The 18294-nt window shown below is 40.7% G+C and overlaps 1 protein-coding gene across 6 annotated transcripts in view; it reads left to right on the plus strand.

The window, feature by feature from the left end:
* Positions 1 to 18294, plus strand: part of tns1a (tensin 1a) — a 131323-nt gene that overhangs the window by 21664 nt on the left and 91365 nt on the right. For all 6 annotated transcript variants that reach the window (XR_013970968.1, XM_080877072.1, XM_080877073.1 and 3 more), the window contains exons 2-3: positions 6235 to 6349; positions 9539 to 9576. Coding sequence is in view for 5 of the 6 variants with exons in the window: in XM_080877072.1 (XP_080733198.1) it covers positions 6235 to 6349; positions 9539 to 9576 (153 nt within the window). In the remaining variant the exon portion in view is untranslated. The remainder of the gene's footprint in view (positions 1 to 6234; positions 6350 to 9538; positions 9577 to 18294) is intronic.

The raw sequence follows: 18294 nt of genomic DNA on the forward strand, positions 1-18294 counted from the left end.
CCCAGCCCATCTATCATTGTTTGACAGGACATGTTGACCCCAGTTGCTGTGGCAGCCAGGTAACCATGGCACCTGACTGTGACACAGCTGGTTACGTCTGATTGGTTTAGCCGCCGGCTTTCTGCCAGTTCATCTTTAACATCGAGACTTTGGAGCCTTTAAAGGCTATTTATAAGCTCAGCGAGTCCCACGCTGCAAAAAATGCCAGTCTTAAGCAGGTGTTTGCTCTCATGTTTAATCTGAATGTCTTTCAGATCCATCCATCCATCCATTCGCTTCCGCTTATCCTCTTCAGGGTCGCGGGGGGTGCTGGAGCCCAGCTGTCATAGGGCGAGAGGCGGGGTGCACCCTGGACAGGTCACCAGTCTGTCTCAGGGCTAACACATAGAGACAGACAACCATTCACACTCACATTCACACCATGGGCAATTTAGGCTACGTCCAGACTAGCCCGGATAGATTTCAAAATGGCGTTTTCGTCTGAAAACGCTCCGCATCCACACTAGCGTTTTCAGTCTTTTTCACAGAGTTGCGCGTCCACATTGAAACGGCCGAAAACGCTTACGTTCCAGTCCTGCACATGCGCAAAAGCGAATGAGGATTACATAATTTGAAGAAAAGCTATCTGGAGCATGTACAAACTGATATTAAGTGTAATATGAAATGTTACTGTAAAACTGTTAACTAGCTAATGTTACTACAATTGCTAGCCACTGTAAAAAATTGTCTTGATTTACAGAAGCACTAAAAGGTTTCTTGAATTGCCACCAAAATGGCTTCAAAAGTAAGTCACTCGCCATAGACTGCTGTGTTAACATGTCTAGCTCTATAGCAGAAATAAATGTTTATGCTACAGCATGCTACAAAACCAGTTTCTGTCTCTATAACTTAAAGGCTATTTTATAAAAACTTATGTAATTTTTAATATAAAAACCTACTCATTTTAACTTTATTAAGACTGAACTTACACTATACAACATAAGAGGTGAAGCTTTGAGAGATGAGTAGGTATAGCCACTCTCTGTTAGATAGCGCCTTAGCTAATTTGTTTCAGTGGGCTGTGATTGGGGTGTTGGTGCTTTTTGGAACATTTTCAATGCAAAATATGTGGCTCGCTGTATGGTTAGCAGTAAGAAGACCATAGAAAAAGGGTGAGCTTTGAGTTTTGGTGAGTGACATTCAATCATTTAGGTTTTTTTTGCATGTTACTTAGCAACAACCCATTGACTATGTTATGTCCAACTATGGGCTATGCATGTTGAAAACGAAAACCAGAAAGTTTCTAGGACCAAATATTACATCCACTACCTATAGATAATACCAATTCATATGACAAAATCTGTTTATAGCAGGTTTAGCAGATTTCAGTGTGTATGAAATTCACCCCTAGGGTTACTATATATTCTTAATTTTATCATCTTCAAAACAAAAACATCACAGTGGGCCAGAAGCTAACAGTGCTAGCTGTGTGGAGTTTGCATGTTCTCCCCGTGTCTGCGGGGGTTCTCCCTGGGTACTCCGGCTTCCTCCCGCAGTCCAAACACATGCAGTTAGTGGGGATAGGTTAACTGGTCAATCTAAGGCTATGTCCACACTAATCGTTTTCTCTCCGTTTTGGCCTCCCGTCCACACTGAGACGGCGTTTTCCGCTCTTGAAAACGCATACATTTCAAAACGGAGCTGCCCCATCGCACTGTGGACACTCGAAAATCAGACTTTCTAAAACGATGACGCATTTTAGTCATGTGATGCAGTCATGTGACCAATTAAACAAAGATAGCGGAGTGCATTATACAGCAGTTGTTTTGATTGCTCTCAATTTTGACAGCCCTAAAAAAGATTAAAGTCAGTGCAAACAGTGTTGAGGAGATACTCGTTATACCACTATCAAGCAATACTTTAATTTTTTTCCTATATCATGTTTTCACCTGGCACAGTACTTTTGAATCTGTCCGTTCAACCAATTCTCCATTAATCAGTACACAGTATATGGATAAAATGTTTAGTCTGCCTCTGTATCAATCTGAGCTGCTGCTGTTGAGCAGAACAAACAAATGGAAGAAACAAGGTTGTTTGAGAGATAGATGTTGCAGTGGTTCATAATTAATTTTTTACATGAATTATCACCATGCATGTAGCATATTGTTTGTTTGAAGTTACCTGTTCTAATATGCTGTGTGTGCTGCTGGCTAGCCAAGGTCAGCCAGGATTCCTCTTTGGAACTTATAGCGAGAGTGTCACAGTGTGACAAAAGCCATTAAGATTTAGGGAGATATGGGAGCGAAAACGCTGAGAAACACACTTTTGAAAAGAGCTTTGAGCCAAATTGACTGCAGCACACGGAGGAGGGGAAAAAAAGACCAGGGAGCTTTGGAAAGCAACAGGAAAATGAGCTCAAAGATGATGAAGCAAAGGATTACATGACTTAGTGCAGCTTTCATCAGTGAGCCTCATCATACCTACAGTCCTTTGAAGATGTAGTAGGTCTAGTTGTAGTTGAAGTGATTAAAATTAGCAATGGGAAAAAGCAGTGAGCTATAATAATGTGCAAAAGTCTTGAGCCACTACTTGTTTTTATATTTTTCTGCCAAGAAGCCAAACTTTCTTTTACTTTTTTTAAAGTGGTTTCCATCAATAGTTCTTCAGGCTTACTGAAGTTTGTTTAAAGTCTTTCTTTGAACACTGGCTTTTTTTCTTTTGCTGATTTTAAGTCCAGTCTTTGTACTACCAAACTGACCACCTTCAGATCCCCCCTGCCACCTGCTCCTGGATTAAAGATTTCTTCACTAACCAGCCTCAATCTGTCCGACTTGCTGATTGAGGCTGGTGCTTGGACAACAACATGAAGCTGAACTTCATTAAAATAAAAGAGTTCATAATGGACTTCAGAAGGCACAGACAGGTCACTCCCCTGCCATTGTAAAAGGATAACGGGTGGAATCTGCCTCCACCTTCAGGTTTCTGGGCACCCACGTCTCCACTGATCACACCTGGACCAACAACACCAACGCCCTGGTAAAGAGGGCCCAGCAGTGACTGCACTTCCTCCATATCCCGAGGAAGAATAACCTGGAGAAGAAGCTGCTGCTGGCCTTCTCACACACCTCAGTGGAGAGCATGCTGTCCTACTGCCTGAGTGTTTGGTACTCAGGGGCCACTACTAAGAACAGGAAGGCTAAGCAGAGGGTAATTAATACCACCCAAAAAGTCAGTGACTTTCCTCTGCCACCCCTGAAGGCCATCACCAGATCCCCCCATCTCAGGAAAACCAGGGCCATCACAGGTGACCCCTTGCACCCTGCCCACCACCCGTTTGACCTGCAGCCCTCACGTCAATCAGGTCCGACACCTCTAGACTCACAAACAGGTTCCTACCCTGGGACATTCAGACTGTTAGCAAACAACATCCCCCCACACCCCCAAGCCATGGCGTGAGTAACCCTTCATCACTCAGGCCACTCAAAAACGAACTCTGTACTCAGACCAAGTCTTTTCTTTGCACTACTTCCAAGCACTTTGCAACTATTTTGTTTACTAGGTTGTGGCTTTTTCTTATTTTTGTATATATTTCTCTTGATTGTATACATTTCTCCTGTTTGCTATTTAATCCTGCTGTCTTACTATTTATATGTCATTGTACATGTTCAGTGACAATAAAGGGCTATTCTATTCTATTCTATTCTACTTCACTCTCTGGAGTGTGTCCTTAAAAATTTAAGGAAATGGAGGACAAAAAAAGTGGCAGGTCTAAATCCAGCAAAGGCTTGACACAGATTTTGAGATATTCATCTGGCTCTTCAGGTAATCCATCTACTGTTCACTGAAGCCTCATCAGAAATAGTCTCAGCTGATAGGTGGCCATCAAGAAGTCTTCTTAAGGAAGGGGAAAAGAGAGATAATGTAAAATCATACCTGTATAGAAAAACACACAGTGGAAAACCATCAGTCATGGATCGGCCTCCCCAGAGCCCGGACCTGAACATTATTGAAGCAGTGTGGGATCATGTTGACAGAGAACAGAACAAAAGGCAGAAACATCCAAAGAAGAGCTTTGAATGTCCTTCAAGAAGCCTGGAGAACTATTCCTGAAGACTACTTAAATATTGACTTTTAAGCTCATTCGAAGCTCATTAGACATTTTCTTGTATATTTGCACATTTTTCGTAAATTGATCCCCATTCTCCTTGCAAAATGTTACAAAATTAAGGTTTTCTCTAGTCTGTTCCACAGCACGGCATTTCAAACAGTACTTGTGGTAGAAGGTTATGTTGTAGGTGGCAGTAGGAGCTATCTGTTGCATAGTGGTCCTAAGTAAGACGTCACTTGTTCTTTGGTTTAGAGATGGACCACAATCTCTGAGTGGTAATGAGTAAATTTCAGGAGCACTGTGGACACGTGCACATGCATTTCCTGTGCATTTTAAATAAGCTGCTCTGAGCTACTCTTTCTACAAGAACCTCCCCTCCCCCAAACAGCTCCTCATCGTTGGTGCTCTGCAAACGAAATCAATTACTGTGTGCTACTACAGAATTACAGACTTACCTTTAGACATCAACACAAACTGGTGCAAGTAGAAACAATTAGCGCGTTTATCTACTTAAAGAAAGACACAGAAAGCAGAAAAACTTAAAACCGATCACTCCTCTGTAGGAGAAGTGATCAGTGATCTATTTACAGTGAGCAACTTGCACAACATGATGTGGCAGCAATGTTGCCTATGTTGAATAAGATAATCAGTTAACTGTTCAACTGTTAATCTGTTAAAAACAAAACAAAACTATGTTTGCAGGTATAGACCCTGTCACCTTAAGAAAGATTGATTTCTCCTTTTGCCAGAAATAAATATTCCAAAGCCCTCGCAATGATTTATATTCGTGGGAATGTTTGAGGAATGTCTTAATTCATTGACTCATTCATGCATCCTTTCAAGGTGATATCTGGAAGGAGGTGTATATAAAATACTGTTTTCAATAAAGCAAACTCAGATTTACAGCCCAGCCGAGCTCAACCCAAACCAGGCCAGCTGCACAAATACACAAAGGAAATGGCATCATTATTATGACTCACAGAGGAGGCTGTTAGGAAAAGTGGGCTCTGGACAACAGGGAAAGAGGGAGATCTAGCAGGGTGTTTGCTTTAAGTGCAATTCTGAGTGATGATGTCACATGATGAAATGACAAAAGAAGAGATCTGGGATTTGCCTGTTGTCTTTTTGGCCATACGAACTGGGGTAACTGCATCAAAGCAACCCACAGACCTTTGTATGATAAAATAAAACCAGATCAAACCACATAAGCAAGTCAGAAAGAAAATAAAGGCCTAAAACATTCAGAAACCTAAACCAACTCGTCTATTCTGAGCACATTTTGAAGCGTTCATCGGCTGGTTTCCTTCAAAGGAAAAACTCGTGCGTTGAGTGCATTTTCCAAGCTGCAGGACAGACTAATCAGATCAATTCTGAGTAATGTGCAGCTGTTTGGAGAGAAACCCACATTTTAACACAGCGTTCGAGATGTCATTGCATGTCAGGAATAAATTACACAAGTCATGGAATTAATTTTGCAAGGGTCTTTTGGGATCCTCCAAGTTGTTATCCTGGTCATGAGCAACATGCTCGCAGCAGCTGCAACCCCATCTTCTTCTTCATCATCATCAGCATGCGTAAAACAATATTTTTGATTTTTCTTCTTCACTGCTTTGCACAGTTTCTCGAGCTGTTGTGTCCTCAGGCTGCTCTGAAATGAAGCCCCGGACACACACTTGCAAACAATACTGCACACACACACACACACGAACACACACAGGCAAGCATCATTCCTAGAGTTTTTTAGGTTGCTGGCTGCTGTAAGGCCTTTTTTTCACTCCATCGTTAATTAGTCATTTAATTAGAGAACTTCAAAGTGAAAATATCCTATGCTGTTGGGTGGGCTGTGTCTCTGTGTGTGCGTGTGTGTGTCAGTGTGAGTGCACTTATTTGCACGCAACAGTCTTTTGGGCCTTATAAGGTAGAAAAATGACTTGTTTGAGTTGCATCACTGTTTCGGACATTAACCCTCCTATTCAGTATAACAAAGACACAAGGAAACAGCTTAGCTGAAACCAAAAATCATCAAAAGTTGAGGTGAAACTCTCACGTGCAGCCAGATATATCGAATGTGTTTTGATTGGCTTTGGATCTGCTTCCATCGATTTGTAGCGATGCACTCCTGATCTCGTTTCCTCTTCTTCCCGCAGCCCGACGAGCTGGAGGGCGTCCACACGCACACCTTTAAGCTGAAGCCATTCAAGAAGGCCAAGAGTTGTGATATATGCAAGCAGGCCATCACCAAGGAGGGCCTCATCTGCAAAGGTGGGTGTCTAGCATGTTGGCTTTAAAGTGGATCTGAGCAGACCTAAGACAGTAGACCGAGTAAATTATGACCAGGCAGGGGTTGGATTCCCAGAATGGCTGAGGGTGAGATTCATTTATAAATATAAAAACTGACCATTTTATAACAACTGCCTTCCTTAGACTTCACATGAATCTTCCTTAGACTTGCTGCTTCTGCAACCTGGAAGTGGCAGTAAATAGATGTATATCAGTTATGTTATGAGTTATGACCCAATTTTACTTTAAGAAACATTATTATAAACATTGTCAGTCTGTGAAAAAAAAGTGTGGGCAAATAGTTTAACAAACCCCTAGACATCTTTATTACAGAAGTTAGCACCATCGCCTGACTAAAAGAAGGTCCTGGACATGGTCTTGTGCTGCTGAGTTCAATGTGTTGTGCATTCAGAGATACTCTTCTGCATACCTTGGTTGTAAGTGTTATTTGAGTTACTGTTGCCTCCCGGTCAGCTCGAAGCATTTTAGCCATTTTCCTCAGACCTCTAGCATCAAGAAAGCATTTTCTCTCTAAAAACTGCCGCACAGTTCAGTTCAGTGCAGGTCAGCTAAAGCTTGATTCTAGCATAATTTAAGCCATTCAGGTTTACATTAAAGAAAGGTTTAAAACAAAGTTTTATTTGTATTTGAATGTTTTTTCTCCCCAAGTCTATTTTTAATATACACATCCTTTTTGTTTACGCTGTACGCTCTATTTATGTATGCATTGGTCTACTGTTTTAGCTTTGCTTTCTCTCCCTCTTGCCTTTGAGCCCCTGCCTCCCCCTCTTCCTCAATGATCCAGTCACATGTTTTTGAGTCTAATTTTAGAAGTACTAAAGGTTTTATTGTCACTCCAAGAAAAGTCCAAGGGAAATTAACATTAGAAGACTCCCAGGCAGCCTCACATTTCCTCTGTTTCTTTTTCTCTGGTCTCCCTCTATCTGTCTTTGCACTCTTTCCCTTGCTCTCCCCATTTTTGAACTACAGTACAAACAGAGTGTCTTTAGCAGAGGCCAGATGACAAACGGGGAGAAAAGCCCAGCAGTAGGGGAATGGGCTTGTATAGGGCTTTGGCTGAGGATTTGGTGTTAAAATTAGCATGGCTGCTGCTGCTGCTGCATTAGCCTAGATAAGAGGGGGAAAGAGGGGGAAAGGGATGAGTGGTAGGGGAGGGGGCCAGAGCTAGGGTGAAGAGTGAGAAATATGGGTAGCAATGACGCTGGGTGATAGATATGGGTACAGAAAAGAAAAGAAGGCATACACTTTTATTTATTGTACTTTCTGTCCTGTTAAACTAGAGCTATAGTGTACTATATGTTCACAAGCACCTGGACAATTATAATTATCTAAAACTCCTTGTTGTCCTTTACCAGGAAGGGTTGCTATGCAGCACATTGCTGGTTATTGTAAAGGATTAGATGTGACAATAAGACTATGTGCTGTGCAATCGTCCAGATACATTGCTTTAAAATCAGCTAAAAAAACTCTCAGGGAGGCCCTTTGAATGTCAAAGAATGAGATAAACAAAAGACATACAAAAAGGTTAATCTTTGCTAAAGTGAAGCCATTTCTCTGTTTTAGAGACTTTGACAGAGCTGTTCATGACTTCATTTCATCTCGCCTCGACTACTGTAATAATCTTTACTCTGGTGTTAGTCTGTCATCAGTTAGCCGTCTACAGCTGGTCCAAAATGCTGCAGCACGGTTACTAACTGGCACACGCAAGCGTGAACACGTATCTCCCATACTGGCATCATTGCACTGGGTGCCAGTTAGTTTTAGAATTTATTTTAAGATTTTTTTTTTGTAAGGCATTAAATGGGTTAGCACCCTCATACCTTTCTGATCTTTTAAATTGGTACACTCCTGCAAGATCACTGAGGTCTGCGGATCAATTGCTCCTGGCTGTCCCGAGGTCCAGATTAAAGCACAGAGGAGATCGGGGCTTTGCTGTAACTGCTCCTAAACTGTGGAACAAACTGCCCCTTCACATCAGGACCTGCCCAACATTGGACACTTTTGAAACCCGTCTGAAAACCCAGTTTTATTCCTTGGCTTTTAAATCAGAATGAGTTTGTATTACTTTTAACTATGTTATATCTTACTCAAATCTTCTAATTTTATGATTCTTTTTCTTTTCTTTTATCATTTCTCCCTATGTTTTTATGTCTTTTAGTTATCTTAATTGTACAGCACCTTGGTCAGCATTTGTTGTTTTAAATGTGCTATATAAATAAATTTGACTTTGACTAAAAATGGGGGAGAAAAGTCATATTAAGCAAAGTCATAAAGCAAGCAACCCTGTGTATTTTACCCTACATAGGACTTTGTTTTGTAAAATAAGCATCGTGTTGTAATCAGTAACACTTCAAACTAATGATTGGAATCCTACGCGTATCTTCAAAGTGTTTGGTGAGGTCATAAATCCATAAAGAAGAAGGTTTGTTTCCTCACATACCTATATACCTGTTTTCAAATAGAGGATTCGCCCCCTCCTGGTAGTTAAAAAGAATGCAGCTTGAAGGTTTCTGTGCAAAGGCTTAACCTTTCTGACCTGAAACTTCTGACCATCTTTCATAAAGAGTGTTTGCTTCAAACATGCAAAAAGACAAATTTGCATTAATAAATGAATAAAATTTGATTACAGACTGTTACTATTATGTGCTGAGGAGACTTGTACCACCTTGATTCAAGTGTGACCCATTAACAGTCTAGAACATACATTAAAAGTCCAATTTATCACTGTTTAATCAACATTCTGTGTTCATTTCAATCACTTTGGCTTGCATTTGCTATTGATTTTTGCATCAATGTTTCACCTTTTGCCTGAAACATTAAGGTAGTGAAATGCAAACTGATGGATGGATGTTTGCTTCATGTGACCACTTGAGGGCAGCACCACAGCATGTTTGCATCAGGGATGGTGCTGACCTTATTTCAGTTTCAGTGCATTCAGCAGTACAGCGCTGCAATTCTAAACTCTCCACACCATCTAAGCACTTTAATTGTTTTCCAATACTGAGCACACATCTACAGTTGCTGCTTTCAGCTTCATTTTGTGATCTATGTGAAAGGAAACATCCATTAATCTCTTTACGGTTGTTAATGGTTTTTGCTCCTGTGGGTGTAAATTAACAACTGCACATAATGCTGCCTCTTTTATTTCAGCGTGCCGGTTGTCCTGCCACAAGAAATGTGAAGTGAAGGTAAGACACGATCTTCACTGTCTTCTTTTGTTACTGATGAGACTGATGTCTTCATTGTGCATTCTAGTCTTTGTCACACCTTATTACTGTATAGAAGTACACATATTTTTACTTATTGTACAAGCACATATAATGCACCACACATACAGCAGATAAACTGTGACTGTGGTCATTGCATCGGGAATAGCAGGAATTTAAAAGTTGCTTTTCTACACGGTTTTTCCCCCTCCTGAAGCACTATTGCAAATGTTAAGCGAAGCCCATTTATGGGTTTTTTCAGGCTGTTTAAATCAATTTTAGCACTGCATGGAAAAATGCACAGTCCGGCAAAAAAGCTTTAACCTGCCTGCCTCAGACTGCAGTGTGACGTCATCCAGAGCAGCACGCTGGCTAATAAACTTCATGCAAGTGCACATCTCCACTTAGATTTCTTTGTAATTCACACACACATTCACACACTGAATGTGTGTGTGAATGGGTGGATGACTGAATGTAGTGTAAAGCGCTTTGGGGTCCTTAGGGGCTAAGTAAAGCGCTATACAAATACAGGCCATTTACCAGTTACCATTTGTAATGGTGTGGGTTATAGTGCTTATACGGTCATCTACGGAGGACCAAAACTGCTGAAATCATCAGCACAGGTTGAAAATGAATAATTGAATCCATGAAATACAAAATTACGCAAAAGGCAAAATAAATGAGGGAGTAGATAAATGCAAAGACAAGAAGAAATATCAATTTGCCATATTTTGTAAATTAATACTAACATTTTTGTTTAGATTGTTTTGGTGCATCTGATGGTTCAGTTATTTAAGTATTTAAGATTTTGGCTGTTTGATCCAACACAGAGAATAAAAAGACTCATGATTCTGATTACTTTTGAGTAGCATGTGACATGTCCTTACACAAATAACGTTATCAGTTTAAATATAATTTAAAACAATTTTATATACTTAAAAAAATCTTTTGAAAACATCGTCGCCTCATTTGTACTTGGCAGCCCTCTGTTTTTTTGTGTGGTTTCGTTTCGTTTTCCCACAATTATTTTTCACTGTAAATGATCGCCCACTCAGATCAACCCCTAATTTCACTTCAATTACACCTCATCATTCAGAAACTGCTGATACTTACCAGCTATGCATGAAGCATTATTATTAGTATAGTGGCTTTATCTTGTACCATAATCAGCCATAACTATGCATTGCTAACAAAATAACTTTGACCATTTGGGGCATGGAGATCGGACCTCTCGGGGTATCCTGTACGAGGACTTTGGCATCATGGTCTTCAGCTCCTTTGGATTAGCAGTGGGGCCCTACTGGGATTGGATTTTGATAGTGCTATTGAACTGGGATCATAATTTCGGTATATTTGTTGTGTTCCTCGAGCTGTCACTGAGTATATTTTGAAGTGGTGTGAGGCGTATTGTCTTGCTTGGTGGTACATATCATCGTGACATCCACATGAATGCCAAAACCCAAGGTTTCCCAGCAGAACATTGTCCTATAACAAGATGATCAATTTTATTCACTTCACTTGTCAGTGGTTTTTAATATTGTGGTGGATCAGTGACTTCAAATATATGTGCAAAAAAAAAAAAAACTACTTGGGGGCAAATACGCCATGTAAGGCTTTATTTCTGCCTCTTGACTGACTGTGGGATCACAGTTCCACTCACCACATTTGATCCCAATCAGCGGTAACAAAAAATAAAGAAAAAAGGGGAGAGCAAATGAAAAGGAAGGAGCGGAGAAATGAGTGAATGAGAAGCAAGGGAAAGGGTGGAGGGAAAGAGTGTAAAAAGGCTGTATACTTAGTGGTTTTAGTTGTGACTGGTGGGGAGAAATGTTGAAATGTCTCCCCTCTCCTTTATTTTCCTCTCCAGTTCATAACTCCTCTCCCCAAAAAACCTCCCCTCAAGCCATTCGTCTACCCAAATATTACTATAGGAACAAAAGTTATGTGTTCCCAAAACATCCACGGAGAAATCTGCCAAATACCTCTAAAACCGGGCAAAGTCATTTGTGGTGGCAATTTGGGGAATAATCAGGATAGCGTCATGAGTCATTCGTTCTGGTGGTGACAGACAGCCGACAGGAAATGTTTTGAGAAGAGAGTAGGTTTGCGTGTCAGAAGGGAAAGGACTGTAGATGGAGGGAAATTGTAAATCTGGATGAAAATTAGAGATGCGTTAATGTGCAAATGCCAATATTGACTTACTTGGGAGCAAACATTTGTGTTGGCTTTATCCAGGGAAATGACCCTTGAACAAAAACAAACAGGACACAAATATGCCAGCGCCGTGCTCGTTGTTTCAGGTTGTAAAAGTGCGGTTACGATTTGTGCAAATACGAATGTGAATTTAGGCAATGCTTTGGGCCGCCTCTTCGCTGACCTTGAGCAGTAAATTTGTCATGAAGCACAATGAGGTTTGTTGCCAGCAGTTTGCAGTTCACCAGACATGAAGATAACTGCAGCGCTGCACTGATTTCATTTTGTGTGTTTATTATTTTAATTCGCCACAACTTCCCCTTTATATGCCAAACACTGCCCAGGGCATTGAATGACAGTTGCTTGAAGGTTTTAAGGGTTTTTTATTTGGGTTTATGAAGCATTTCTGTGTTTTTATAGTATTTTAATGGCACCTATACTGATTTTTATGAGGGTGTGATGATGGTAATTGTTTTAACATATGCTATGAGATAATATTTGCATAATCTATTTTGGTGCCTGCTACATACAGTGGGGCAAAAAAGTATTTAGTCAGCCACTGATTGTGCAAGTTCCCCCACTTAAAATGATGACAGAGGTCAGTAATTTGTACCAGAGGTACACTTCAACTGTGAGAGACAGAATGTGAAAAAAAAATCCATGAATTCACATGGTAGGATTTGTAAAGAATTTATTCGTAAATCAGGGTGGAAAATAAGTATTTGGTCACCTCAAACAAGGAAAATCTCTGGCTCTCACAGACCTGTAACGTCTTCTGTAAGAAGCTTTTCTGTCCCCCACTCGTTACCTGTATGAATGGCACCTGTTTGAACTCATCATCTGTATAAAAGACACCTGTCCACAGCCTCAAACAGTCAGACTCCAAACTCCGCCATGGCCAAGACCAAAGAGCTTTCGAAGGACACCAGGAAAAGTATTGTAGACCTGCACCAGACTGGGAAGAGTGAATCTACAATAGGCAAGCAGCTTGGTGTGAAAAAATCAACTGTGGGAGCAATCATCAGCAAATGGAAGACATACAAGACCACTGATAATCTCCCTCGATTTGGGGCTCCACGCAAGATCTCATCCCGTGGGGTCAAAATGATCATGAGAACGGTGAGCAAAGATCCCAGAACCACACGGGGGGACCTGGTGAATGACCTGCAGAGAGCTGGGACCAAAGTAACAAAGGTCACCATCAGTAACACACTACAACGGCAGGGAATCAAATCCCGCAGTGCCAGACGTGTTCCGCTGCTGAAGCCAGTGCATGTCCAGGCCCGTCTGAAGTTTGCCAGAGAGCACATGGATGATACAGCAGAGGATTGGGAGAATGTCATGTGGTCAGATGAAACCAAAGTAGAACTTTTTGGTATAAACTCAACTCGTCGTGTTTGGAGGAAGAAGAATACTGAGTTGCATCCCAAGAACACCATACCTACTGTGAAGCATGGGGGTGGAAACATCATGCTATGGGGCTGTTTTTCTGCCAAGGGGACAGGACGACTGATCCGTGTTAAGGACTGAATGAATGGGGCCATGTATTGTGAGATTTTGAGCCAAAACCTCCTTCCATCAGTGAGAACTTTGAAGATGAAACGAGGCTGGGTCTTCCAACATGACAATGATCCAAAACACACCGCCCGGGCAACAAAGGAGTGGCTCCGTAAGAAGCATTTGAAAGTCCTGGAGTGGCCTAGCCAGTCTCCAGACCTCAACCCCATAGAAAATCTGTGGCGGGAGTTGAAAGTCCGTGTTGCTCGGCGACAGCCCCAAAACATCACTGCTCTCGAGAAGATCTGCATGGAGGAATGGGCCAAAATACCAGCTACTGTGTGTGCAAACCTGGTAAAGACCTATAGTAAACGTTTGACCTCTGTTATTGCCAACAAAGGTTATGTTACAAAGTATTGAGTTGTATTTTTGTTATTGACCAAATACTTATTTTCCACCCTGATTTACGAATAAATTCTTTACAAATCCTACCATGTGGATTCATGGATTTTTTTTTTCACATTCTGTCTCTCACAGTTGAAGTGTACCTCTGGTGCAAATTACTGACCTCTGTCATCATTTTAGGTGGGGGAACTTGCACAATCGGTGGCTGACTAAATACTTTTTTGCCCCACTGTAGGACAAGAAGGACAAAAGTGTGCTGATTATATAATGACTTACAAGTTTACAGTCCTTGTAGCTGACCATTTATAGACAAATGTTTTTTGTTTGTTAAGGCGCTTAACACTGACTAACACTGAAGCATAAAAAGGCTCCTAATCTAAGATATGAACCAGCGCTATGTCAAAAACCTGATATATGGTATGTAAGATATCCTTAAAAATTTTTGAGGACAAGCTGAGGGCCAAAGAAGATGTGTCAGGTTTAAAAATACTATTTACAACAGATTAACAGTATTCAGAAAGCCATGTACTTAAGAAACAAGGAAAAATCCAGCAAAGACCTGATACAGGACCTGAGAGATTCATGTGGACCTTCAGCTGATCATCTACTGTTCAATAAAGCCTCACCAGAAATGGTCTCAGTGGAAGGGTGGCCATCAGGAAGCAATTCTTAAAGGAGGGAAACTGGGAGAAAAGACTGAGCTATGACAGCTACACAAGAACTGTATTGAAAATGAGGGCAAAAGATCTGATGGAGTGATTAATCCAAGTTTTTTTTAATCTGTTCAAATGATTGTGTTTGGAGGAGATCAAGAGAGAAATACAGTGAGTGTCTACAGCCATCTGTAAAACACGGTGGACTCTCTGATACGGTTTGGGCAGCATTTCAGTCAGTGGTGTTGGAGATCTTGTCAAAATTGATGAATTATGAACTCAGAAAAGTACTATCAGATTTTGATCCACCACGCAATACCATCTGGAAAACATCAGATTAGAAACAGCTTTCTTTTTCAGCACAACAACGATCCCAAACACACTGCCAATGCAGTAAAATCATACATGGATAGAAAAACACACAGTGGAAAACCATCAGTCATGGATCGGCCTCCCCAGAGCCCGGACCTCAACATTATTGAAGCAGTGTGGGATCATGTTGACAGAGAACAGAACAAAAGGCAGAAACATCCAAAGAAGAGCTTTGAATGTCCTTCAAGAAGCCTGGAGAACTATTCCTGAAGACGACTTAAAGAAATGATGAGAAAGCTGCCTAAGAGAGTTCAGACTGTGCTGAAGAATAAAGATGGTCACACCAAATATTGACTTTCAAGCTAATTACAATTTTACAAACTCTGTTTTTGCCTTATATACTTTTTATCACAAAATATAAGGAAATACATAGTACTGAAAATGTTTTGTCATTGGGCTCTTCCATAACATCCATAAGCCATTTTGCAAACACCGCTGTAATCTTGTTGTCAGTGAAACAATTAGCCTAATTCTGCGAAATGTTGAAAGTCAGTAACCACATGCAGTTCAGTCATTAACTTTTAAAGCTTATGAAAATGTCAGTATAAACATGCAAAAGACAGACATCCACTAACATGCCTTGATGAAGGCAGCTAATAGTTTCTGGCTCCTTTTCATGTTCTGTTTTTCTTTCAGTTCTTTCTGTTTGACCACAGTCATCTCGCTGCGGATGTCTGTTATTAGAGCTCTGAGGATGCTCCACAGCACACAGAAGACAAACTCTACAGGCTTCTATCTGCCAGTATTGCACCTATGTTGATGAGGAGACTTGTTTGCACAGTGGCTGGCGTTTTGCCTAAAGTCTGTCAGGAAACCTAGGCTGAGTGTTGGAAACAGAGGCTCTCTGTTAGACAGAAGACTCCTGTGTTGATTCCTCATACCACTCTCTCTCTTTCAACCTGAGCTTCAGATAAACAATGTTTAAGAATTTTAAATAGATATCAATTTGGATTAGTGTTTGTGACCACCTGATAAATGAGAGTATTATTATTATTATTATTATTATTATTATTATTATTAATAATAATAATAATAATAATAATAATAATAATAATAATAATAATACTATAGCACTTTGAAAAACAGTTACAAAGTTCTGCACTGTTTATCTTTATTGTCACTGAAAACAAATTAGTGCATCCAAACACTTGAAAACAACAAACTTACTTTCCATGGCTCTATCACTTGTTGTTTGGCACGTTTTGCCGTTCTTGTGTGCTTTGCCACTTTCTGCTCTTGGGACTGTACATATCCCACTATTGTCACCACTTATTCAGAATTTTTTAAAAAAGCCATTGCGAGGTCATAATTTGTGAAGTTGGAAAAAATGTGTTAAGCAAAATGTAAAAGAGTAATAATAAGAATAAATATAAATACAGTGGAACCCCGACTTACGAATACACCATTTAACGAAAAATTCAAGTTACGAAGGCACTTAACGGCAATATTTCTGCCCGTGTTACGGCAAAATGCCCGTGAAATGAAATCCGCTGGCTCTGATTGGCTGTGCCCAGAATGCCTACAATGCCCACAATGCCTTCTGAATCATGTGACAACCCCCTTGGCTTTCGTACTTGCGCTTCGCTGTTCCACTTGAACGACGTATTGTTGTTGCAGTTAGCAATTAGCCTGTAGCCTATCGTTCACTCAAATGGCGTGATGGGTGCTTACGAAAGACCCTCGGGAACGAATTAATTTCGTAAGTCGGGGTTCCACTGTAAATACATCTCATTAGTTTTAGACAAATAGGTGGTTGACACTTGATTAGCCATTGCTGTGGACCTTTCTTTGGAGTGGGGCATAATATCAGTACAGCAATATATCCTATATCACTTCCTTACATTAGTGATAAAGTTGCACCAAATTTCATTTTTTAAGACATACATGCAATACTTTACTAGTAATGTAAATTATTTTGTATAGAAGTAACACCTGACGTGCTTAATCACTTTTAGGAGTATTTTTTTTTGTCATTACCTGTACACATGTAAGGTTATATCCCATGATCACCACAATACTATCAATGTATTATGAAGATATCATCCTTTAAGTAACTCTGTGATTCCTGCCCCTACTTGCCGAAATAGACACGAAATTTCCAACACCTTTATTTTTTTTAATCTTTATCAAACTAGAAGTCAAAGTATGTCATTAATGTTAAAATATTGTCTATCTCATGCTAGTATCGGTATTTTAATCTATTTGTTTATTCTGGGTTTTAAGATTCACTGCGCAAAAGAAATTGAGATTCATCCGACCGGGCCAAACCTCTGTTGTGTGTCTTTGGTGAACTGTAGCCTCAGTTTCCTGTTCTTAGTTGGAAGGAGCAGCACATGATGTGACGTTCTGCTGAATATGCTTCTAGAGTCAATGTGTTGTGCATTCAGAGATGCTCTTCTGTATTCCTCAATTATGACGAGTGGCCATTTAAAAGTACTGTTGCCTCACTGTCAGTTCAAAGGAGTCTGGCTCTGATCTGTGGCATCAACAAGGCAATTTTGCAAAGAGAACTCACCTGATATTTTCTCTTTTTCAGATCGTTCTCTGTAAAACGTAGAGATGCTTGTGTGGGAAAATCAGTAGATCAGGAGAGTCCACAAATACTCAGTCCAGACCATCTGGCACTAACAACCATGTTACGTTCAAAGTCACCTTTCCTCCTTCTGATTCACAAGGTTCACCGGGTGGTCCTGACTGTGTCTACATGCCTACACATATGTTGCAGCCATGTGACGTGCTGATTAGATATTTGAATTACCGACCAGTTGAACAGGTGTACCTAATAAATTGTCTACTGTGTGGACTTAAACTATATTTATGGAAGTAGTATGTACCTATGTTTCAAGGACTGCATTTACAACGTTTTTAGAGTACTTTTTCAGTTGGCTTCATTCTTTTAGGATGTAAATCACTGCCTCTCAGTTCAGTCTGGCATCAGTGCAACAGAATTATGCAAACAGATCCACCCAGTAGTATATCATCTCTCCGCTTGAGTACATGTGTGTTTGTCTTGTTTTGATGACTGGACAGCACAGCATCTGTAAGCTCTCTGTTCTCGCTCACCCTTCATGGAAACAAGCCCTCATTATTCCTCATGATTTATCCCTGCCATGTCTTGGAGGAGCTTCCTGGAATGCTCTTGCAGTGGTTTGTGCTGTTCGATGGGCTGGCGGGTTGGAAGACACAGGGCGAGGTTTGGCAAGGAAAGGTAGTGGCAGAGAGGAATGATGGGAAGGGGTTGGACGAGGAAAGTACAAGAAGTTTGAATATTTCTCATATAAACAACAATGTTGGAGAATGCTTTATAAAATTGTGTTTACCCGTTTGTGTCTTTTTTCTGTACTAAATTCATGTGGTCCTGTCTGACATATTTACTGCTGCAATTCTACCTAAGCTGCAAGACGAATTTGGTTGAAAAACCTTGAAGTACTAGGAAATCTCTGGTTTGTCAAGCAGTAAAACATTCAAAATATGCACAGTGCGGCCGTGCGGAAGGCAACGGCGGCCGCTCAGGCGAAGAGGGTCCGGGGGTCGGCCGTGTGGAAGGCAACGGCGGCCGCTCAGGCGATGGCGGTCCGGG

The sequence above is a fragment of the Rhamphochromis sp. 'chilingali' genome (genome assembly GCF_963969265.1).
Source record: "Rhamphochromis sp. 'chilingali' genome assembly, chromosome: 3".
Taxonomy (NCBI): domain Eukaryota; kingdom Metazoa; phylum Chordata; class Actinopteri; order Cichliformes; family Cichlidae; genus Rhamphochromis; species Rhamphochromis sp. 'chilingali'.